This window comes from Pelophylax lessonae (genome assembly GCF_965119305.1).
Source record: "Pelophylax lessonae genome assembly, chromosome: 2".
Lineage (NCBI taxonomy): Eukaryota > Metazoa > Chordata > Amphibia > Anura > Ranidae > Pelophylax > Pelophylax lessonae.
Window position 1 is genome coordinate 644,657,865 of NC_138769.1, and position 25,595 is coordinate 644,683,459.

The 25,595-nt window shown below is 41.5% G+C and overlaps 1 protein-coding gene across 2 annotated transcripts in view; it reads right to left on the reverse strand.

The window, feature by feature from the left end:
* Positions 1 to 25,595, reverse strand: part of DCLK1 (doublecortin like kinase 1) — a 518,012-nt gene that overhangs the window by 438,675 nt on the left and 53,742 nt on the right. For both annotated transcript variants that reach the window (XM_082246215.1, XM_082246216.1), the window contains exon 2: positions 13,064 to 13,449. In XM_082246215.1, coding sequence (XP_082102341.1) covers positions 13,064 to 13,439 — 376 coding nt within the window. In that variant the 5' untranslated portion in view covers positions 13,440 to 13,449. The remainder of the gene's footprint in view (positions 1 to 13,063; positions 13,450 to 25,595) is intronic.

Here is a 25,595-nt window from a genome sequence, read left to right on the forward strand (position 1 = left end):
AAATGGGACAGTGATATTCAGGAATGATGTCTCTCTTGAAAAATGAAGATTTTATTCCCTGTACATTGTGAGGTATCTGACCAGGAAGTACAACTCCTAATATGGGCATTCCAGGAAGTTTAATGTGGAGACCGACTGTCTAACGATGTTGCTTTTGTCTGAATAAGTAAATTGTGTTATTCTTGTCTGAGGTGGCTTTCTATTCACCTATTGTTAAGTGTGCTAAAGAACTCACCTGTTGTCTGCTAAGGGATGTATTGACTCTCAGAGTAATGTGTATTGGGGGCTCGTTATGTAACCATTGTGTGATGTTGGAGGCTGGATTTGGGTCATTGTTCATGTAGTGACTGCATTACTTCTAACGTGTATATAAAGCATGTATTCCTTTTCAATAAACAGTCTGATTCCTGCTTGACCCTCAATACAGAGCTTCGTCTCGTACTTAAGGGGGGGGGGGATTATTCGTATGGGTTTCTTGTTCAGCTGAGTGGAGTGTCCGGTAGTTGCCTTTGTGTTTGGGAATGAAATGTCCTAAAATACTGTAACCCCTTTCATTCCCGGGGTGTCATTACATCTTCGTTATTAGCCAACTTTTCTCTCTGTATTTGGAGTAGACGCACAGTAAAGTAGGTCAATACATGGAGTCCAAAATCTGAAGGAAAGTCATCCAGCGTAACTGTAAACCTTAGCCTAATTAATTATCAATAAACTCTGGTGTGTAGTGACTATGTCCTGGAATCCGATTACAAGAAGTAAACCAATGAAGTGGACATGATTACTGAGGTGCTATGAGAAATTTACATCCTGAATGACAGATCAGTGAGGTGTAAATTAATCCAGGTCAGCAGTGTATCTTTTAATCCACAACTAGGAAACTAGTTTTTATTGACTTAAGAACATGCAATTAAAGAGAAACTGTTGTCACTAAAAAAAATACTACAAATAATGGCATCAGCAAGAACTATATTACTTACCTCCCTGGTGGGTGGTGAGCCCTAATTTCAATTCAAGAGCTACAACAGTCGAAGAATCTTCAGCATCCGACACACTTATGGGAGTACACAGTAGTGATGTAGGCCCCGTGGATGGAACCAGAGCAGGAAATGATATTCCTGGAAGTGTGTCGGATACTGAGTGTTCTTTAGTTGCTGTAGCTCCTCGGGAAATTACAGTTAGGATTCGCCACTCCCCAGAGAAGTAAGTATTACCATCTTTTGCTTAGGGCATTTTTTTTTTTTTTGTGACAACAGTGTCACTTAAACCCCTTGTTGACGATTTCCTTATTTTTAGGAAGGTCTTGCAAACGAAGCAAATGCCAGTGAGTTTATCCCACTTGTTACTAAGGGATCGGAAGTATTACAATTTATAGAGAGCTTAGAGCAGTTATTCACAACCAAGGTTCCCTTTGCTTGCTTGGAGTTCCCTATTCACTATCTACATTTTTTCTCATCATTACACCATTCTGTCATTGTTTATTTCATGTAATATTATTACTGGAAATAATTTTGCCATATACGACAGGTGGTGTTTAAAAATGATCTGCCCTGGGTGTCAAATGCTCCACCAGGTGCAGTATTCTGTATTCTCTTATTTCTTTATATTTCTTTATTATATAACTTGCTGCTCAGTTGTGAGTTGTGGGTATCATAATTTTCAGCAGGGTTTCCCTAAGACCTGAAAATTACTGCAAGAGTTCCGCTATGGCTAAAAGGTTTAAAAAAGCACAGCTTAGTATGTAGGTATCATCAAAACCTTTTCTTTTTAATGTGGGTATGGATGAGAAGGGCTTAGCTGTATCAATATATTTTTTGCTCTCTAAGTCCCATCTGAGAGATTTACCTTCACTTCCTATCACGGAGTTGCAATAGGAAGTGAAAGAAAATCACACCATAGTGAAGAGAAAGCCTGATTTAGACAGTCGTCACAGAAAAACAAATCTCTTTGGTAGATCCCCCCCCCCCTGCTTAAGTGACAACAGATATATTTTGGATTCCCCATCACTTTCTAGCTCGGTGACAATGATCACCAGGAAAAATAGAGGGGTGGACCTCCCCAGCAGGAATGCAGACAGCAAAAAACCTGAAAGGGGTTCTAATCCATACCCTTGTCTCCTCCTGGCATGCTCATCTCCAGGACTTATCCAGTGCCTCTCCTATCCTCTGGAACTCTCTACCTCAATCTGTTCAGCTTTCTCCTACTCTGGCTGCCTCCAGGCGATCCCTTAAAACTCATCTCTTCAAGGAAACCTATCACGCCTCCAACTAAGCTTCTATCCCTTCCATTAGCTCATCCACCACAGTTACAACCTTTTGTACCACTTGCCCCAACCTTTCAGATTGTAAGCTCTTCTGAGCAGGGCCCTCTTAACCCCCTTGTATTTTATTGTATTGTAACTGTACTGTCTCCCTTTTATATTGTAAAGAGCTGCGTAAACTGTTGGGGCTATGTAAATCCTGTATAATAATAATAAATATTAATTATAATCCCCATTCCATTCAAACAAAAAAAGTGGGCCATGCATACACTTTAAATGAAACAATAATAGTTTGGGGTCATAATGGTTTGGGATTTGGGGTCATTTTAATTTTAAAATCAAAGTTTATGTTTTTAAAGTAACACTTCATGTTTTTTTTTTTCAACTAACCTTTGTTCCCATGACACAGAAATCACTGAACACTATGGGGTTGATTTACTAAAACTGGAGAGTGCAAAATCTGGTGCAGCTCTGCATAGAAACCAATCAGCTAACAGTTTTTTTTTTTTTTATAAAGTTTATTTAAACAAGATTAAAGGAGTTGTAAAGTCTCATCATTTTTTACCTTAATGCATTTGATGCATTAATGTGAAAAACCTTTTATGCTTCACCTGCCCCCCAGACCCCCCCTCCCCCCCCCCTTTTTCTTACCTGAACCCGATCATTCCAGCGACGTGCACGAGCCCAGCAGCTCCAAACCGCTGTCTCGGGTCCTCATTGGATAGATTGATAGCAGCAGGAGCCATTGGCTCCCACTGATGTCAATCAAATCCAGTGACACAGGAGGGGGGGGGGCGGGGCAGAGTCTTTCAGCCTGTGTCAATGGATGCAGCAGCAGGACTCGGGAGCTTGACCACAAGGTTTCCCCCAAGCGGCTCTCCGAGGGGGCACCCGAAGAAGAGGAAGAGCCAGGAGCGACGCAGGAGCACCCCAGAAAAGGAGGATCCGGGCTGCTCTGTGCAAAACCCTTACAGAGGAGGTAAGTATAACATGTTTGTTTTTAAAAAAAAAAAAAAAAAAAAAACCTTTACAATCCCTTTAAGTTACAAGCCGATTGGCTACCATGACCAGCTGCACCATATTTTGCACTCTCCAGTTGTAGTAAGGCAGGCCATACATGGTGCGAATTTCATTTGCACGATTCGCCCATCAACACAGACAGTGCTGACAAGGGATCCCTCAAGCCGAGACATTCTTCCCTGGCAGGGGAGGGGGGCAGGCAGGGGAAGTGATTATCACTAGCAACTATAGCAGCCACTAGCGATAATCTCAAGAGAATCCAACAGGCGGGTTGTACCCAAGTTAATCAATCCATCAATTTGGTACGTTCAGCCTGCCCATTAATGGTTTGTATCTCAGCTCTTTGCTGCTGAACCGGTCAAGATTCGAACCGCGTATGGACGGCCTAAATCAAACCCTATGGGGTTTCTAAAGACAGAAGATAGCAGAAGCTGTTTTGTTTAAGACTCATTTTATCTAACTGAAATTTTGTATGGAGTAGTATAACAGGCAAGCAGGAAGTTAGGAGTTAGGGTGAGGAGTCAATGACTCATTTATATGGGTATACATTTCAGCTGGAGCTATTGAACTCTGTAAATGAGCCAATTCAACAATGCAAATTAGGATTAAAGATAAAGATTTGAAATAGGAGTCTAGAGCTCTGCCTGCTGGCTGAAAAAAAAAAAAAAAAACATATTTATTTATGTAATAGTTCCATATATTTACCTTACAAAAAAAAGTATATATTTTAGTCTTGGCCTTAATACATTTAGAAAGGAAATAATTACTAAGGCACTATATGCCCCTTTAAAGCAACAATGTCACTTTTCAAGAACTAAATAACGCTCTCTACTGCTGCCACGGAATTTTATGGATCCAAAGCACTTTTGTCAGATTCCTGGTCCCCCGCTGAGCGCTGCGGTTCCATACTGCGTCCTGTATAACAAAGGGGTGCACAGAGATGGATCGCTCCACCTGACAATGGACAGAAGATCCTTCAGGCAGAAATATCTCTACAACAGAGCAAAGATCAGGATCATGGCCAGTGGAAGAGGTGAGCATTAAGTAATAACTGCATTCTTTTCTTGCCAATGTATTTGGTGCACACAAAGTGGATTTATATCTGCTGTGGCTATTGAGAAGTACATTATATTTAAATAAATGTTTTTTTGTGCCCGGTATTCAGCTTTAAACTGCGCACAATAGATGACAGTTCTGATTGTGTTTTACCTGCTTTACATTTTTTTGGATGCAAAAGGTCCTATAGAGATCTTTTTGTCCTGCAAGCAAAGCACATCACATGCAGCCTCTTTGCTTTTGAATGCACGCATTTGAGCAGCTTTGAAATCAACAAAGCCCCTCTACACAAGCTGATACTTCACCGGTAACAGAATCAATATCACACAATACTTGCTTACAAAACTAGTAATTTGTTGCTTTGTTACTGCACCCTCACTAGCAATTAAGTTTTAACAATAGTTTGAGCAATGATATTGGAATTCCCATCCTAAACTAATTCTAAAGGTTACAGTTAAAAAAATAAATATAGCAAATATGTTATACTTACTGTGTAATGGATTCTCACAGAAGCAGCCCAGATCCTCTTCTTTTTGTGTCCCCCACCAGCAATCCTGGCTCCTACCCCCTGCCAAGTGCCACAGTAGCAAGCCTCTTGGACATTTCCATTTACACACAGAGCGTGGCTCGGCTCCACCCCCCCCTCTCCTTACTGGTTCACTGGCTGTGATTGACAGCAGCAGGAGCCAATGGCCCCCGCTGCTGTGTGAGCCAATGGCTCTCGCTGCTGTATGGGCCAATAAGGAGAGAGAGACCCAGGAGAGCTGCTGCTCTCATGCACATTGCTGGATCGAGATGGGGCTCAGGTATGGGGGGGGAGATGCACCCAAAGGTTTTTTTTTTTTACCTTAATGCATAGAATGCATTTAGGGTAAACAAAAAAAAAAAACCTTCTACTTTTAGAACCACTGTAACCTCCAAAAATGGCAACAGAAGTTCAATTGCCCTTTTGACATGCCCCTGAAGACAGCCATACATATTACAATCTGATTGTGCAGTCTGTTCTGGCAGTGATGTGATGGTCTACCTACATCCAGTTTGAACTCAATTGGAATAAGGCTTCCCGGTCCAGATAACATGTGATTGCATTGATGGGGGTAAGAAAGGTAAAACTATCCGCAGTCACCAGTAGGGCGAATGCCAATGTGTATCAGCTTCTTAAGTACAGTGGGGAATATAGCAAAGATTTACACGTAGCACAGTGTAATCAACTAGAATTGTTTACATGTTATTTGCCTGCAGTCCTTTGCTAAGTTCCAATGGTTAAAAGAGAAGTATGTTTTTTTTTTGTTGCAGAATCATACTTACCTAGGTGGATGCAGCATTGGTGCGATATCCCCCGCCAGCTCTAAGACTGAGAACTGAGTGTGCAAACACCGCTGATCGCTCAGGTCTTAGAGCTCTCCGAGCAGAGAGTTAGTGATTGTCAGTCACCGCTGTCTGCTCTGCCCCCCACCCACCACGCTCACTGGAGCACTGAGCTGTGTAGGAGGTGGGAATGACCCGCTCAGGCTCTCAGCGGCTCACTAAAAGGCAGAGCCGGGTGCGGGTCCAGGCATGTGGGTCGATCCCGAGTTCATTGTCGTGGTCTTGCCACAGCCTAGACTGGCTCTGTGACATCCGCCGACAGCAGGCTTCAGCCCGCTGTCTGCTGAAAATGGTTCATAGGAGTGCAGAGCGAACTGCACTCCTGTGATCCACAGAAGTACACCCAAACAAGCTTTGGCTGTACTTCTCCTTTAAAACATATCTAAGCCCAAGAACATAAATGTAATATATTACAGCTTACAAGACCTTAAATGTGGTGGCTGCATTCATTTTCTTTTTTTCTTTTTTCCTTTATTTTTACCAGGAGATCCTGCCAGTTCAACACTTCCTTTGTAGGTTAATAACACTCACTCACTGTATTTAGGAAGGAGCAGTGTTGTCACCCTATAAACGTGATGGGGAACCTTGGCACCCTAGATGTTTTGGAACTACATTTCCCATGATGCACAACTACACTGCAGAGTGCATGAGCACCATGGGAAATGTAGTTCCAAAACATTGTGGGTGCCAAGGTTCGCCATCACTGCCCTAGGACAATACTACAAACACCTTTCACTCTCTTCTTCCCAAGTACATGGGGGGGGGGGGTGTAGTTCACAGAAGAAAACTGGGAAAGCTGATAACATGGTTTGAGATTTCAGTTCACAGGGAAAAATGAGTTCTAGCAGTAATAACAGGAATATAGAAAAATAATCTTGACCTGAAAAAAACAAAACAACAAAAGCAGTCACAACATCTAAGGACTGGTAAGCTGCAATGTTTTCAAACTGGGTTCTTTTGTTCCAATATACTTTTCAGAATATATTTTATTCATTATTAACATTTTATACACATTTTAAAGCCATGGGGAGAAGCTCAAATATTTTCCAGTTATTTAAACAAAACTAAGTGCTGCAAGCCAAATTTTACTGGTCTAATTTAGCAAATGAATGCAAATGAAACGAGGATCATTTCTGCTCAGCTGCACATTGTGAGCATCAGGCAACTGTAGGGGTGAAACCTGGCACAAACACTTTTTACATTTTACAGACTGCAATGGCATGGGCCAAGCTGAGTATCTGATTATTACTTGATACTTAAAGTGGTTGTAAACCCATTTTTAAGTCTTTTACCTATAGGTAGGCCTATATTAAGGCTTACCTATATTAAGGCTTACCTATAGGTGCTATAAATATCTCCTATAAACTTTCACTGTTTAGGAGATATTTACAGTGCATGCAGCCGATTACGTCATCGGCGCATGCGCTCTGGAGGAACGGCTAACCATGCTGTTCCTTCAGAGCCCTATGCCGTGAACAGGAGTGATGTAATCAAGCCTCCGGCCAATCAGATGGCCGGAGGACGCGAACAAGGAAGCAGGACAGCCAAACATGTCAGACGTCCTGTTGCTGAGCAGGCGACACTGTGGGGGCTTCGTTTTAAGGTAAGTATTTCAAAATGAGCTAGTATGCGATGCATACCAGCTCATTATGCCTTTGTCTTTACAGTTTTTTTTCTAATTTTTTATGAGGGTTTACTTCCTCTTTAAAGGGCAACTAACATGGCTAACCCTTCAGTTATATGACTTTCTCTAAAGTCAGGCCTATGCACATTAGGTCAGCATGACAGCCTGGCATCTTTAGAAGAAGTGCTCAGCCCTCATTTACAATACTGTTTTTTGGTAAAAGAAAGACTATGCACAAGACTCAAAAACCAAATGTTGCTAATACAGACTTTAATATATAGCCAAAATATAGCATAACTGTTGCTGCTGGTGCATGGGTTTATACTTATCTGGTTGTGTCTGCTGTTAATTGCAAATGTTTTATTTTAGAGCAGCCCAGTGGCCATCAGATTCCAAAATGGCGATGCTGGTGCCGTCTGCTTGTTCGTGGCAAAGATAACTAGCCAAGCAAAAGCAGACAGCTCCAGTGGTGGCATTCTGAAATCTGGATTGACAGTGGAGCAGGACAATTGCTCAGTGGGCGCCTTTGCTGTGCATTATAAGCATTGCACTGTTGCATTGCATTGCATCAACAGTCTCCAGCAGCCCACAGTAAACGATAAAGATACAATAACAAAATAAAATATTCCCCACGTGTTGCAACCATTATAGCATGCAGTTAAAGGAGTTTTAAAGGCAGAAGGTTTTTTTATCTTAATGCATTCTATGCATTAAGATAAAAAACCTTCTGTGAGTAGCAGTCTCCCCAGCACCCCCCAATTCTTACCTGAGATCCATTTCTATCCAGCGATGTCCACGAGTCCCTCGGCCATCCGGGACTCTCCATCCTGATTAGCTGAAACACAGCAGTGGCGCCATTGACTCACGCTGCTGTCAATCAAAGTGATTTAGCCAAGCAGGAGAGAGAGGGGGCAGGGCCAAATGGCAGCTCCATATCTGAATGGACACAGGGAGCTGCAGCTCGGCTCGGGTGCCCCCATAGCAAGCTGCTTGCTGTTGGGGGCACTCAACAGAAGGGAGGGGCCAGGAGCAGCAAAGAGGGACACAAAAGGAGGAGGATCCAGGCTGCCCTGTGCAAAACCAACTGCACAGAGGAGGTAAGTGTAACATGTTTGTTATTTTTAAAAAAATCGAGACTAGTGATTTTATGTATGAAAATGTGTTTATCCCAAATCGACAGTTAAGGGATGAATACAATATATTATATTTATCCCTTATTACCATTTTTTTGTTATTTTTGTCACAGCGTGGGTGCCAACTCAAAATCTACCCTGCGCGATTGTCAATCCAGATTCCAAAATGGTGCCTCCAGAGCCGTCTGTCTATTCGTGGCTAGTGGGCTTTACCTCTAACATGCAGGCGGCACCAGTGGCACCATTTTGGAATTTGAATTGGTGGTTGCACAGGGCGATTGCTGAGTGGGCGCCTGTGCTGTACATTGTTTACTATAGGCTGAGAGGAATGATGTCTTCCATTTCAGGAGAACAGATCCCTCAAAACGAGGATGAATGGCATCCATATTGTAATACAGTATATAGTACACCTGGGCATTTTTCAGCTCGTAAAACACTCACCTCTGAAGTTCCAAAACACCCAACAAGCAAAATCCCATTAATTTAAATGGCCCCTGTTAACATATGAGCGTTTTGTAGCATAAAGCAAAATGCCTGAAGCTCAAAAAAGTACATGAGCTCCTTTTTTTTGGCAGATTACAAGCATTTTTGGTGAGATGTCAATGCCTGCCTCCAAACACTTGCAAAAAACATCCAAAAAAACGCCTGAAAAAAATGCCTAAAAAAAGCCTGAAAAACTACCAAAAAGACGCCTGAAAGACGCCTGAAAAAATGCCTAAAAAAAATGCCTGAAAACTATATGCTCAGGTGTGAATGGAGCCTAAAAGTTTGTCTTAACTCCTGTAACTATAAGATTTGCTTGGCCTGCATGTTAAATTAGGACCTCCTTAGAAAAAAATAGGAGTGCTGCAGCATTACTTGTCCATGCTGAAGTCTGACCTCCCAATGAAGCTCACAGTGGGAGGGTTTCAGCAACAGTGGCAGTGCTGTCATTTCAAAAAGGCAGTGGGTAGGACTAGATATGGCCAGGCACTGATTGACAGGATACAGGCTTATGAATCTGTACTGACAATGCTTATAGCCATGCCCCTGCAACATCTGTTCATACCACTGTAGTGCTAGCAGGTAGGGGCAACATGAGAATGGCAACTCTACTCTGAATTCAGGAGCAGTGCAGCTTTGTTGCCATCCCATCATTGGTAAATTTCACTGACAGACTCAACAGGTATTTGTGGGACTTTGCAAGGAGACCAAGAGAAAACTTCATGTGCAAATGCACTTACAGTATAATTAGGGGTGCAGCACATATTTTTTAATATGAGGTCATAGCTCTACACTAAAGCCCAGGAGTGAAGAATGTACTTCTAGACATGGAGGGGCCTGTGAAAGACTCAAGTGACAACATGGAACAGGGAAACAGAAAGCCCTGTGTAAGCTTAGACTGGGGATTTGACATGAGCTTACATAGGGCTATCTTTTCTAGCTTCCAGAGGTTAAACGGCAAGGCAGGAGAGTGAAAAGTATGTACGTATTTGCTGCCAAGGAGTGGGGTATTGAGGTGAACATGCATGGACAAAGCACGGGTTCATGTTAAATAGTGGCTGTATTATAGAGCTCTGCATCCAATCAGATCGAGCCCCCTTTTACACCGGTGCAGCTTTGAAATTGCGCTTCTTCAGCGTGATTTTAAAGCCGCACATCAGTGTGATTTGCACTGCCGATTTAATTGCGGTTTGCAACTTCCTTCAACAGAAGTTGCAATGAAATTGGCAAAAAGTAGTGCAGGAACATTTTTCATAATCAATGCGATATGAGTCACGGTGATATGAATGGTTCCATTACTGACAATGGGGTGCGACTTGTCATGCAATTTGGAACTGTCATATAGCATGACAAATTGAACTGGTGTGAACGGGGACTAAAACAGTTTGAAAAATGCGAGCTAAAACAAAAAACTTTGAATCTGATTGTTGGCTATGGGACAAGAACATTTCTGAAAATGCAATTTATTGCACTTTTAAAAACAATTCCAGCTTAAGAGCAGAAACCACAAAAAGCCTAAAATCTTTAAAAGCCAGAAAACCATTCATGTGCTCCTCTCTGATTTAGTTCCATTTAGAACTCCCTCGATGGCCAGTAAGTTCACTCTCATTGGACAAGGAAATGGCAGTTGGCAATACTTAGCCATAAAGTTGGGGACAGTGAGGCTCCAGTATAAACGTGAGACTAAATCAGAGAAGGGCACAGAACTACTAAAACAAATGCCAGGCATAATGCTGTGTCTGCTCTTAGGCAAAACATTTTTTTTTTTTTAAGTTTGGGGAGTACAGGTTCACCACTTTAATGTGACACTGTGACAAAATTCAAATGCAAAACAAAATTCAGTTGCAAAGAAAAGATGATTTACCCTTCCCACTGTCCAGGGCGCCGATGTTCTTCCTGAGGTACGGTGCCCAGAGAACCCTCTCTATCCAACATACTTCTGGGAGTGTTGGATTTCAGGGCCCCTGGTAAGCACTATGGTTCCCTCTGCTAGCACATACATACATCATTACGCTGTCCTACATTGATGTAGGAGCCAGCGGAAGGAACCACAGCATGGGATGGACCAGAATTTCCGACACGCCCAGAAGTGTGTCGATAAAGACGATCCTGCAGGCACCATAGCTCTTGCAGAGAGTGAAGATCCAAGGCACAGGCAGTAAGACAGGTAAGTATATATCTATTCTTTCCAGGCAATCTTTTCCTCTACATTTTAGACATTAAAAGAGGAGTATGAGGGTTGGTTTTATTTAATAATCATACTTACCTAGGTGGATGCAGCATTGCTCTGATGCTGCATCTGTCCCCCCGTGCTTCTAAGACTGAGAATCTGATCGCTCGATTCTCACAGCTTTCCTCTCTGCTCTGCACCCCCCTCCTCATGCTCACTGGAGCGCTGGGTTATGGAGGGTGCGGGAGAGGCCGGCTCAGGCTCTCAGCTGTGTGCTGATAGGATGAGCCAGGTGGTGGTCCAGGCATGTGGGTGGATTCCGACTTATCGCGCTCTTGCCCAAGCCTGGACTGGCACTGTGATGACAGCAGACTTCAGCCCCCTGTCTGCTTAACCTTCCTAGCGGTATTCCCGAGTGTGACTCGGGGTAAGATTTTAGTGCCAAAAGCGGTAACCCCGAGTCACACTCGGGGTAGCGCTAAGAAGATCGCTGGATGCTGGAGGAGGTTTTACTTACCTTTTCTCCGGGATCCAGCGAAGACTGCGGGCGGTGTGCGGCGGCGGAGCTTCCTCCCGATCGTCTGTGAGCCCCGGCTTCCGTCTCCGGCGACGTGACGTCCGCCGGGGGGTGGAACCGGCCGCAAATTCAAATGTAAAACACACCAAACACACTGATACCGTTCAAAATAAAATAAAATCACATTACATTGCCCTCCAGTGCCCTTTCATGCAGTTTTACTGTACTTTTTATGTAAATATATGTATATATATATATATATACATATATATATACTATATATATATATATATATATATATATATATATATACGTATATATATACACATATACATATATATATATATATATATATACACACACACACACATATATATATATATATATATATATATATATATATATATATGTATACATATATATACATATATATATATATATATACACGTAATTCTTGTGAATGAGCAGCCCAAACCAACTGTATACATTATATACATATATATATATATATATATATATATATATATATATACGTATATATATATATAATATATGTATACATAATATATATATATATATATATATATATATATATATATATATATATATATATATATAATATATATAATAAATGTATACAGTTGGTTTGGGCTGCTCATTCACAAGAATTACATGCAAAATAATGGTACCGCTTTCAGCACCTAAAATCCAAAAGAATCATACCGCTAGGGAGGTTAAAACAGGTCACAGGAGTGCAGAATGAACTGCACTCCTGTGATCCACAGGAGAAGTACAGCTAAATTATCTCCTTTAAGACACATGACTGTAACTATATAATCAAATTGCTATCAACAGCATCATATTAAAAAGCAGCATCAGGATCCAATCACATGTGTAACCAATTTACTGAAAAAAAAAAACAAGGCATTTACATATCTGCATATCTACCCATGCCAGACCACTCCCCAGTCTTTGCTTTACTGCGGAAAGTGTATCTAAACCCAAATGTATTATACAGTATTGCAGCTTACTAGTCTTTAGATGAAAAAGACTTGAGTTTTCTTTTTCTTTTTTTTTTTTCATTTTGTTCTTTATTTTCTGTGATCACACAATTCCTGTTATAAGGTGAAGATGCTCACCGACCATACTGTATCTATGGAGAAGCAGCATTGTCACCATAGCATAGAACCAGAGAACACTCCCTACCCGCCACCATAACATAAGTAACAACGAGATAACAGTGCAGACAGAGAGCACCGAAAGTTATCAGCTCACAAGTTTCCTGTAAAGGTTAACAGGTATTTTGTCATACTTGTCGAGCATAACAAAATACTTTCTATGATATATTTAACAGAGCAAAAAAAGGGTCCGTTCAATTTTAGGGTTTGCGTACACTGAAGGGTGAATACCCCTGTTGACATCAAAAGGCTAAACTGACCTTCAACAAGCTGATCCAGGGTGAGAATCTTCCTATTTCCATCCGCAGTATAGATTGTTCTCACTCCTTGCGGTAAATTCACATTGTCAGAAAGAGTTCTGGTCAGATCAGCCAGCAGAGCCTCAAAGGACCGGAAGCGATCCGGGGAAATGGCGTAGACAATCCCTTTGAAATATCGGTCACCATTGCGGTAGAATCGGACCTTCTTAGCCTTCTTCTCTGAGCTCAGGGCCTGCAGAGTACGGGTTCGGTAAAAACTGCAATGGGCACTATGGGTTGGACTTGGCAAACCATTCGCTCTGGACCCTTTGCTGTACCTTTGCGCTTTGTCACGCTCATCAAAATGTTCGAGTTCCATGTCTCTCCCAAAGGACATTGCAGAGATTCTGTAGATTGAAAGAATACATATTGTTCATTAGAAAACTAGAAACTCTTCTCAGCATAAAAATAGCAGTGATTTTCAGATAATAGTATTAAAACAGCCATCGTGGGCTGCAAAGAACAACCTTCCTTCCTTCTCATTACCAGTGTTACTATTTTCAGTAACACAATGACTAACACTGCCTTTGTTACATTCACATGTATTTGTTACTGAATCATTAATGAATCTGTTTCTCATTTAAAAGCTAATACAATTAAACTGCTGTACCAATCTCTTAAAATAAATCCTAATTCTTTACTATGTATAATAGAATATTAAATAGTTCAGAAAAAAATACACAGTGCTGTAGTAGGGCTGTTAAGTATTGCATTGTGTGAGAACACATGAAGTCATTCAAAAAGGCAGCACATACTATAAACTTAAATTATGTGCAGGAAGAAATAAAGTAAACTTAATCCCAAATGCTAAAACTTTGCATAAGCTTCACTACTGTCAATGTCATTTCATTCTTTTTATTTCACTAAAAAATACCTGGGGGGTCATGGCTTGGATGGCTTAGCAATCATACCACTGGGTAAAAGCAAAAAAATTAAAACTCACAATGAGCCTTCACAGTTGCAAACGTCCCTCACTGACCCCAATCTGGAGCCCAGACACTGCTGGTGAGACCAACATGGCACTGCCTCCTGCCAAAAATGCCCTGGCCAACTATTCTATAGAGCAGTGTGTCTCAGCCTTTTTTCAGTCAAGGCCCCCTTTAAAATTATGGACAATCTCGAGGCATCTTCCAAAATTATAGACAGTCTTGAGGCTCCCCATCCTAAAATCTAAACACTATTCTAATAGTTTTACATAATACAGCAACATCAATACATGTAGGACACCCAGCGTAAGAGAGGATTTATCCTTCCAAAGTAAATACACTTTTGCAAACTGCTACTGACTAGTATTCCAATATTTCTCTTCTCCCTCACTTAGCTAATGAGACCTCAAAGCTGATGGAGAGAGGCAATGGAGGGTCAAACAATGATGATATGCAGGCAACTAACATCCTCCTTATAAACTGATGTTGTCATTGGTCGTTAGTAGGTTGGCAGCTAGAAGGTTGAACTGATGAAAATCTGTGTAACTAAAAGGCAGGTTTCATCCACCCACCAACTTGTATACAAATTTGGGGCAATTTTTAGGCATTTTGCCAAGGCACTCCTGAAGAAACCTCAAGGCACCCCAGGGTGCCTGGGCACCTTGTTTGAAAAAGGCTGCTATAGAGTACACTGGACTGTGGTACCTCTTTCCTATCTCTCTGGGCATGTCTGATACAGAACCTTGCCCACATCTTCTGATGTCCCAGAAGAATTTGATGGATATGCAAAGACGCGTCAGACCCATGGCAGTGGTTACAGCCACTCTTTCTGCAGCCCTCAGTCCTGAGCCAGCACCTGACAATTTCTCCTCTACACCCAAGGGATTCTCAGCAGCATGCTCCAGGCAGAACAAAGGGAGTTACCCTATATTACCTATTTATACTCCTCCATCCATCACAACTTTAAATTGAGGGGGTGCCCTGATCTTTCTGGGTATACTTTACAACAACCTCACCTACCTATGTGGATAACCATTGAGTCCACTCTTTGCATAATTAACAAACAGAAGAGGCCTTGTTGGCATGCCTTGATGCTAAAAAAAAATGTTTGGGCACCTCAACTGGCCCTTCATGATCTAAACCCTACACCACAAAGGGATAAAGGGACCATTTCTCGTCTGTCAGCTCCAGATAAACTTCAGCATTTAGCATCCAGCTTAATCTCACTCCTAAATGGCACCTCTCAAGTGTTATCCTTGTACCCTCTGCTTTTTGTGATTTGTACTGGACTTCTAGCAGCCCACATTCCCAACAACCCGACCAGTAAAGGCGTTCTATTGCAATATAAATCTTTTAAAATATCATTATTTGCCAATGATTAGCCAACCAATCACCATATTACCCAACCTGCTTAAAGAATTATGCATGTACACTTTTCTCCTGCTGTATAAGGTAAACACATATGGCACTTTTCAACTGCAAGTACCGGCTCGGCTCTAGTCGGTCCTGCTTGGCTCTGCTTGGCCCGGTTTGCTTTTCCACTGCTGGTACCGCATGGTACGGTGTTGGAACAGTTCGGTATGGTTTGGTATGGTTTGCTTTTCCACTAAAGTAGTACTAAAGTTATGTGGGTGGGATAACAACGATTCTCTGATCAATCAGTGGCTAGTAGTGACTGCATGCAAAGGATTGTGGGATATGGTACCGGTATGGTACCTCTTGGAACCACAACCGAGGTGGTACTGTTTTAGAGAGCCGTACTGTTCGGTTCCATGCAGTGGAAAAGCGCCGCCATACCGTACCGTACCGAACCGTTCCTACACCGTACCATGCAGTACCAGCAGTGGAAAAGCACAAAAGTGAGCCGAACCGTTCGGTTCCATGCAGTGGAAAATCGCCATTAGATAACTAAAGCCCTCCCACTTCCTATCCCTCTACTCAACTTTTTCTTGTGAACTCCTACTCATTCTCCTGAAGAGTAGATTTGATGAATTATCTGGGAATTCGTCTGACAACCGCTTATAAATGTTTAGACACAAAGAAGTATCCCTCATTTTTTATATAGAAACCTCTCAAATTACAAACAAATAAAGACTCATCACATCTTTTTTGGCCACACTACTTTTGACAAAATGTCAATACTTTTCAGGCTTTTAAATTATTTTACAACCTAACCTTGCCAGAAAAATTCTTCAGAATATTTTACAAAAACTGCAAATAGAGCTGTTAGACTTTATTAACGTATACACAAATATTACTCTCATGCGATCATAATCTGCTTTTTTCAATGATCTGCACAATAAATGTCCATAGGCAGTGCAAAGTTGAAATCAAACTCACAAAGCCAAGCTCCTTAAAGCGGAGTTCCAGCCTTTTCTGTGTTTATTAAGTCAGCAGCTACAAAAAGTGTGACCTTTAAAAACACACACTTACCTGTCCCACGATCCAGCGATGCGGCCGCCCGAAACCTCGCTTCTTTCCCTCGGCTCTCTCTGGCTCCGGCATCACAAGTGTGGGCACCCGGCTGTGGCAGCTTGCGGCTTCACAGCAGGGTGCGCACTGCACATGCTTTAGTTGGGCTGCGCGTCCTGAATGGCCGGTCAATCGTCTGGAACCTGTGATGTGTCCCAGAGGATTGCAAGGAGGGAGGGGGAGAGGAGAACTTCCACTCTAGTTGCCTAGGCGGCCCGAGCGAAGGAGGGAGGGGGTACCTGTCAAAACTAGGTACCCGCTACCCCCCCCCCCCAAAAAAAAAAATTACATGTCAAATGTGGCATGTCAGGGGGTCAGGAGTCCTTAAAGCGAAACTTCTACTTTTGGGAGGAACTCTGCTTTAATATCCTCATTCCTTTATATATATATTTAGTCCTATATATAGCCTTGTTTCCAATATGACATGGTCTTGGCAAAGTCCTTTTTATAAATACGGTTACCTTTTTCATCCAAGACAGATTAAAAACTTCCCAAATCCTCATTTTATAGCAATTTACAGATTCAACACTATGCCTATATGCTTTCTAAATCCTTATGCTTTTCAAATCTTACCCACTTTGAAAGAATTGGTAGAGAAGAACAATCAGGCTTGGTCTCCAACATCTACAAAATACTTCACAAAGCACTATTAATATCCATACATAAAAAAAAAAAATGGGAAACAGTGCTGGAACGTGAACTACCACCGTAAACTTGGACAGCGTAAATAAAACTGTATATGCATGCCATACAAAGAAGATGCATTCAAAAAAATATGTAGCAGGTTTTCCAGGCATTGGGCCTGATGTGGGTCTGCCATTGTTACCGGTTACCTCCCCAGCCCATGTGAGCTGCGACCCTGGGTGTGAGAACTGAGACATTGACAACTCCGGCATCTTTGTTTTGTTGTTTCATTGTAGATAAAGGGGATGGGAGAAGGGAATGAGTGGGATACTTCTTTAGGCTTAACTAGATACAATTTGGGACTTTTTCCGGAAAATGTCTGTTAACGATGCCTTGACGCCACTGACGCTTAGAACACACTGTAATTTGACAGAAGTGCTGAATCCTCGACTCTATGTCCAGAAGACTCAGGACTATGGAGCATAGAACTGCTGACACTGCTGCACTGCAAAGTCTCTGACCACTCTCTCCAGCCTGGCACTGGCTGGAGGTGGCATGCTTTAGAATCACTGTATAGCTGCAACTCTCAACTGGTATTCTGTACAATTCAGGGCCCAAACCGCAGGCGCCCCCTTTACACTTTTAGCTCTTTAGGGTCCACTGACTATGTACCCCCTCTGCTACTTCAGGGTCCTCAACCTAGGTACCCCCTTTACAACTAGCTGACACTGGATCCCAGAACCTCCTCCAGAGTGGCCTCCTCTAACTCTTCAGGCAGACCCCCAGGGGCAATCCTCAGTACTCACGATCTGTGTAGGCTTTCCTGGGACTGGACCCCTCTCGCTCTCCACTGGTTTTCGGCACACCGGATCCCCTCAGCTCAACTCAGCACTCTCTGGATTCTCAGGCGACACCCGAGACATCCACTTTCTCAGACAGGAGGAGAGACAGCCGTTCTCTCCCTCCTGGGACTCTTCTCGTGACATTGTGTCATGCGCTTCCCCCAAACTTATACCCACTCCCAGAATCCTTTGCAGCATACTCTGCCTTCTGGGGTAGTTACAAGCTTGGATGTGTCCCCTGATTGGGTCTCCTCCACTGCCCTATCAGAAGCCTCTTACAGAGCCAGTGGGGAGCCTCCCCTCTCAGGAGACACACTTGGAAACCATGACAACCTACCTAGCAAAAATAAACATGGCCCTGCTGTTAGGCAAACAAGGCCCACTATGCATTTACCTAGCACCTACCTGTAGGGTGCTATACATACTACACCCCAGACACGCTACTGCCAGCAGCCTGTAAAAGTCAATGAAAGCCTGTAAGCTGCTAAGGCTGGATGGCGTACCGAGTGATACTAAAGTTTAGGGCCATAAACGCCCTGCATTAGTATCACTTGGTACACTGTCCAGCCACGTCTAGTGACAGCAGCTTTCAGCCTCTCATGGTCTTTTACAGGCTGCTGGAAGCAGAGCTTGACAATGCACTTGTGCCTTCTGCCTCACAAAGTAATGGTGGGATTGTCTGCACACAGGCTAGATACCTAGTGTGCATGTGCTCTGTTATTTGGTGACAATGTTCTGTCCTTGTCTTCCAAATGGGCTCCTATTTTCTCACTCTACCACACAGGCTTTCGATGGGAACTACACATATACACTACAAAGGCATGATCCATTATTATCACCATCAGAAATGCCATGCAGTCATTGGTAGAAAGCATGAACGTAGACAGGATGCTGCTGCAACGATTAGCAACGTTTACATGCATCAAATAATGAATAAAAGGTCAACTTGTAAAACATGTTAATTGTTTAGGATATGCAAGCTAAATTTCCTTCAGTTAGGGTTTACATATTCAAAGCCTTTTCTGAAAGATCTACAAATTATTTTCATTTAATGCAACTGAACATTGAAACATATAACTTTCCTCAGAATTTCCAGCACTAGATCCTTAAGCTCATATCATATTCTGTTTTTAAAAAGCACTCAGTTGTCAACACCCGCCCCCCCCCCCCCCCCCCGCCCAACTACCACCTCATTGCTCTTTTGGGATGGATGTATAATTTAGAAGGTAAGAGCTGACTACGCAATTATTAATGAGAAAGTAGTAATATGGGTAGAAGCAGACAAGATGAAGCTGGACCTTCAATTGTCAGATCTATGTGGTAGAACCATAGAAGCCAGCAGAACATGGATATATCCATCCATGTACCAAATTTCAAAAAAGCTTTAACTTGGTAGCTCAGCATTCCTCTTAATGTATGGTAGGAAGATAGTAGAAATAAATCTTTATATATATAATAATTTCCAGTTATAGGTATGGACATGCAGCACTTAAAGCTGAATAAACCCCCAGGTAAAATCAGATACAAATAGCCCCGGGGTAAAACCAGTTAAAAATACAAAATAATAAAGTTATGTAGTCAGCTGTCAGTCTAGCACAGTGAACATGTTTATTGGAGAGGTGGGCACAGGGCTGATGAATGCTAATTGGCTTTACTGAAAGAAGCTGCTACTGCAGTGGAGGTCCAAGCTGGCTATGTTGGTAAGTGACTGGTTGAACACAATTAAATCTCATTTGGCATGAAAGACATCTCCCATATATGTATTTTAACTCAGTATTAAGCCGCTTGCCTGGATTATAACTTTAGGAACGTTGTCAAGATATCCATAAATATTATAATCTGATTGTGCAATTAAAACTTTACATTTATTTACAGTATGAAATTACAGAGCCTACCTGTTTGAACATAAGTTGAATACATTTTTTATAATGTCATGATTAATACTTACTGCTCACCTCATGATCAATTTGTATAATAATTTTCTTTTTTTTTTTTTAACAACAATATGCTGTACAGTATAACATCCACTTCTTACTGCACTGCAGGTCACTGATAATGTTTTTGGTAGGGTTTTGTTGGATAAACAGGCCAGATCCAATGAAAGGTCAAGCAGAGATCACCCCGTGAAAGCAAGGTTTATCGGAGGTTGCTCTTTGATTATATCAGCATATACCAACATATACCATTCCTCTATAAGAAGAAAATCATATGCTACACTACTATGCTATGATGTATATGCAAACTAGCAAACAAAAAAAACAAAAAAAAACTTGCTAACCATTGGTAAGGAGTGTGGCTTTAAAAGAGGTCTCAATTAGGGATGATCGAACGGTTCGGGTCGACCATCGGTTTGGCCCGAACATTGGGTGTTCGAGGTTCGGCCGAATTTAGAACTTTTTGCCCAAAAAGTTCGGAATTCGGCAACCAGAACCGACCAAAATGCAATGCTTCAGGAAATGGGCTTTAAAAGCCTGTGATTGAACCAGAACCATTAGCAAAAGCCAATTGAGGGGGCAGGAGAATGCTAGGAATGTGATTGGAGTGACTAGGGGGTCCCTAGACCAATCATTAGTGAATACGCCCCTCAGTATATAAGATCGCCCCCGCCATATTCCTAGCATTGTTATACTGGACATGGAAGAGAGTGGAAGCAGTTCTGTTAATTTTACTTTAAAAGTGTCATTTAGCTATTTATTAGTGTGAGGAAAGGGATATCTAGTGTAGTTAGAGTGCTCCTTTACACTTAAGTTAGCTTCAAAAATTTAGTTTCTGTAGGGAAAGTGTTAAGTGTAAGGGGACCGTAGTGTAGTGTAGGGTTAACTGGCAGTGACTGCTATGGCAGGGTGACAAAACCCTTCCATAGCAGGGTGACCGCTATAGAGAAATGATAATTTCTCTGAATTGCTTCGGCACAGGAATATGGCTTCTCACCAGCCAAGCATTTCTTATGCTGCAGGGGCTGCCACTGCCAGTGCTTTTTTGAGGACATGTTTGATGTCAGACATGACATCTGAACATGTGTATAGGGGGTATATATACACATATATGTCTGTATATATATACCCCTAGACATATATAGGTGTGATAGTAGCAGAAATAAATGCTTGCGCTAATGAAATCATTTACAGTAATATATTTCTGCTACTATCACACCTATATATGGCTAGGTGTGTATATAAATATATGTATGTGTGTATATATACCACTATACACAAGTTCAGATGTTTTGCCTGCCTCAAAAGAACCCAAAAAAAACATGCGTCAAAAAAAAAGGCCCAGGTGTGTTTTTGCTGGCATTTTTTGGAGGGTTTCGGAGGCAGGCAAAACATCTGAACTTGTGTATAGTGGTGTATATACACACATCCATATATTTATATACACACCTAGACATATATAGGTGTGATAGTAGCAGAAATATATGCTTGCGCTAATGAAATCATTTACAGTAATATATTTCTGCTACTATCACACCTATATATGTCTAGGTGTGTATATAAATATATGTATGTGTGTATATATACCACTATACACAAGTTCAGATGTTTTGCCTGCCTCAAAAGAACCCAAAAAAATGCCAAAAAAACTCTAGCGTCAAAAAAAAAATGCCCAGGTGTGTTTTTGCTGGCATTTTTGGGGGGGTTTTGGAGGCAGGCAAAACATCTGAATTTGTGCACAGTACCACTATACACAAGTTCAGATGTTTTTCCTGACTGCAAAGAACCCAAAAAAATGCCTGCTTTGAAACCGGCAAGGTGTGAAAACCGAGGAGAGAAGCTAACCCCCTGAGCTGAAAGTTTTCTAATACATACAATCCTTTTTTTTTCTGGTTCTGGACATGCTAAAGAGCTGAAACTTCACAGGTACACCTTTTAGACCCCCCAGACACAAAATCACACAAAAAAGTTCTTAAAAATTGTCATTTTTGATAAAAAAGCCAATTATTGAAAAAAAAAAAAAAAAAAGAGATTTTTTGATTTTTACTTTGGATTTCATATCTGGGGGGTCTAAAAAGTGTACATGTGAAGTTCCAGCTCTGTCGCTGCTGTAACACCTTGCCGGTTTAATAGAAGGCATTTTTTTGGGTTCTTTGCAGTCAGGAAAAACATTTGAACTTGTGTATAGTGGTACTGTGCACAAGTTCTGATGTTTTGCCTGCCTCCAAAAACCCCCAAAAAATGCCAGCAAAAACACACCTGGGCATTTTTTTTTTTGACGCTAGCGTTTTTTTGGCATTTTTTGGGGTTCTTTTGAGGCAGGCAAAACATCTGAACTTGTGTATAGTGGTATATATACACACATAATTATATGTATATAGACACCTAGCCATATATAGGTGTGATAGTAGCAGAAATATATTACTGTAAATGATTTCATTAGCGCAAGCATATATTTCTGCTACTATCACACCTATATATGTCTAGGTGTGTATATAAATATATGGATGTGTGTATATACACCACTATACACAAGTTCAGATGTTTTGCCTGCCTCCAAAACCCCCCCAAAAATGCCAGCAAAAACACACCTGGGCATTTTTTTTTTTTACGCTAGCGTTTTTTTGGCATTTTTTGGGGTTCTTTTGAGGCAGGCAAAATATCTGAACTTGTGTATAGTGGTATATATACACACATAATTATATGTATATAGACACCTAGCCATATATAGGTGTGATAGTAGCAGAAATATATTATTGTAAATGATTTCATTAGAGCAAGCATATATTTCTGCTACTATCACACCTATATATGTCTAGGTGTGTATATAAATATATGTATGTGTGTATATACACCACTATACACAAGTTCAGATGTTTTGCCTGCCTCAAAAGAACCCCAAAAAATGCCAAAAAAAGCGCTAGCGTCAAAAAAAAAAAAAAGCCCGGGTGTGTTTTTGCTGGCATTTTTTGGGGGTTTTTGGAGGCAGGCAAAACATCAGAACTTGTGCACAGTACCCCTATACACAAGTTCAGATGTTTTTCCTGACTGCAAAGAACCCAAAAAAATGCCTGCTATTAAACCGGCAAGGTGTTACAGCAGCGAAGCCAACCTCCTGTGCTGAAAGTTTTCTAATACAAACAATCTTTTTTTTTTATGGTTCTGGACATGCTACAGAGCTGAAACTTCACATGTACACTTTTTAGACCCCCCTAGATACTAAATCCAAAGTAAAAATCAAAAAATCTCTTTTTTTTTTTTAATTTTTCAATAATTGGCTTTTTTTTTATCAAAAATTACAATTTTTAAGAACTTTTTTTGTGTGATTTTGTGTCTGGGGGATCTAAAAGGTGTACCTGTGAAGTTTCAGCTCTGTGGCATGTCCAGAACCAGAAAAAAAAGATCATATAGGTGTTAAAGGAGGGTCCCACATCCCTGTTCTACTGAAAAATTATCTTTTTTTTTTTTCATGGTTCTGGACATGCTACAGAGCTGAAACTTCACATGTACACTTTTTAGACCCCCCAGATACTAAATCCAAAAAATCTCTCTTTTTTTTCCCAATAATTGGCTTTTTTATCAAGAACTTTTTTTTGTGTAATTAATAGTTAATGGGGCATGACCCAGAACCCTAGGAACTTTTTAGGGGCATTTATTGGGTTTTAGGGCTTAAAAATTGTGTTTTTTGATTACCGAAGTTCGGGTCCCATTGATTTCAATGGGGTTCTGAAATCCGGGCCGAACTTTCGGGAAGTTCGGATGTTCTGGCCGAACCGAACTTTTCAAAACTTCGATCATCCCTAGTCTCAATAGTAATAAAACTAAACTGCAGTTGTACTGGAACATGTTTACATACTTAACTTTGTAAAAAAAAAAAAAACACTGAACAGTTCTTCATCAATTCACATCTTTTTGGCTGCTACGATGTAGCCTGTCAGTCCCTCCCCTGCATGAAGCCAATTTGTGGGCGCTCCCTTTGTGGAGCTTATATAGAGCTCTGTTGTTACTACATTCTGTGAGCGTGCCTGCCAGAAAGTTCTGTGTATTTAGAGTGACTGTAGAACATTTTACAATGAAAAATATTTTGTCACAAACTATTCAAGCTAATAGAAGATAACTAGCATGCCAGATTTATACAGCTTCTCCATTCAGCTGGGAATCCACCCTTCCATGGGGATTGTCTAAAAGTCTGTGTAGCGTGGTTTGATGTATTGTCATATAAAGATATCGAGTGCTTCCATTCTCCCGTGTTATCTCCTCTACTCTGTCTGCTCAATCTCTCCCTCTCTGTCCTCTCCAATTTACACACATTCTGTCTGCCTAATCTCAATCTCCCCTACTCTGTCCTCTCCACCATCCATCCATTATGTGTGCTCCATCTCCCTCATTCGGTTTCCCCCATCTTCCATTCATCCTGTCTGCTCCATTTCCTCCACTCTGTTCTCTCCAGCTTCCACCCACTCTGTTCTCTCCATCTTCCATTTATTCTACCTGTTCCATCACCTCTCCATCTTCCAACCACTCTGTCCACAGCAATAATTACGATGACACTGTTCAAGGCAGCTAAGCAGCAACTGGCCATAGGTGCTCTGTCTTCCTCCCCAAAAAACAAATGCAAACTGGCTGCACACCGCTGTTTCTTCCTCTTTGATGACACACCCCCACTACCTGGTTGACACACTCTCTCCCTTTGCTTGCTTTGTGCTTGACAGCACTGGTCTAAGGCAGTGTTCCTCAACTCCGGTCCTCAGGGCCCACTAACAGGCCAGATTTTAAGTATTACCTTGGGGAGATGCAGACAAGAGTATTGCAATCATTGAGCAGCAAATGATATCACCTGGGATGTATTTCAGTTATCTTGCAAACCTGGCCTGTTAGTGGGCCATGTAGGCCAGGGTTGAAAACCACTGGTCTAGGGCACCGGGCATTTGCCTGAGACCAGCACTGTCAACTGCCACTCATTATGTCTTCATCTCCTACACTGAAGTGTGGTCATACAGCAGTGGGAACGCTCTTGACCATGCTAGTTCTGGATTTACTTCACCAATACAAATGTATCACTTTGCATGTAGCACTTTGTCCCCGGAGGGCAGGATAAAGTAACATATGTGAGCTGAGACTCCTTTTTTAAAGAGGGAATAAATAGTTTGTCACACAAGAATGATTTGCGTGTAACCAGAGAGAAAAGAATGTTAAAATGATGCGTTTGTAATTATCAGCCCTGAACCTCCATTATCTGCCGGTTGGCACTCAGCATTGCAGCTCAAGTCTCTGCGCCTTGCACCTTAGGCTTCCGCCTGCTGTTTGTGCCAACCATCTGTAACCAATAAAAAATTTGCATGTGGATGTATGTATGAGTGTGGTAGAACATTTGATTGGATGCTCCACTGCAGCAGTAAGTTACATTCCAGTGATCTACAGAATACATAATTCTATATAATTAAAATTAATAAACAAACAATGTCAAAGAATCTTTATCTATTCATCTTAGCAAGGTAACCCTTCTGGGGCCTACTCAATGAAAGATTAAATGGTTTTATAACCCATAACAATCATATATGTCACGGCTGTCAGGCAGATTTGAGAAAATTAAATCTTCCATTGGTTGCCATGAGGTATGGGGCATTTGCTTTAGCTGCTCCAATTTATTAAATAAGTTCCACTAAAACCAAATATATAAGTTGGGCTCATCCGC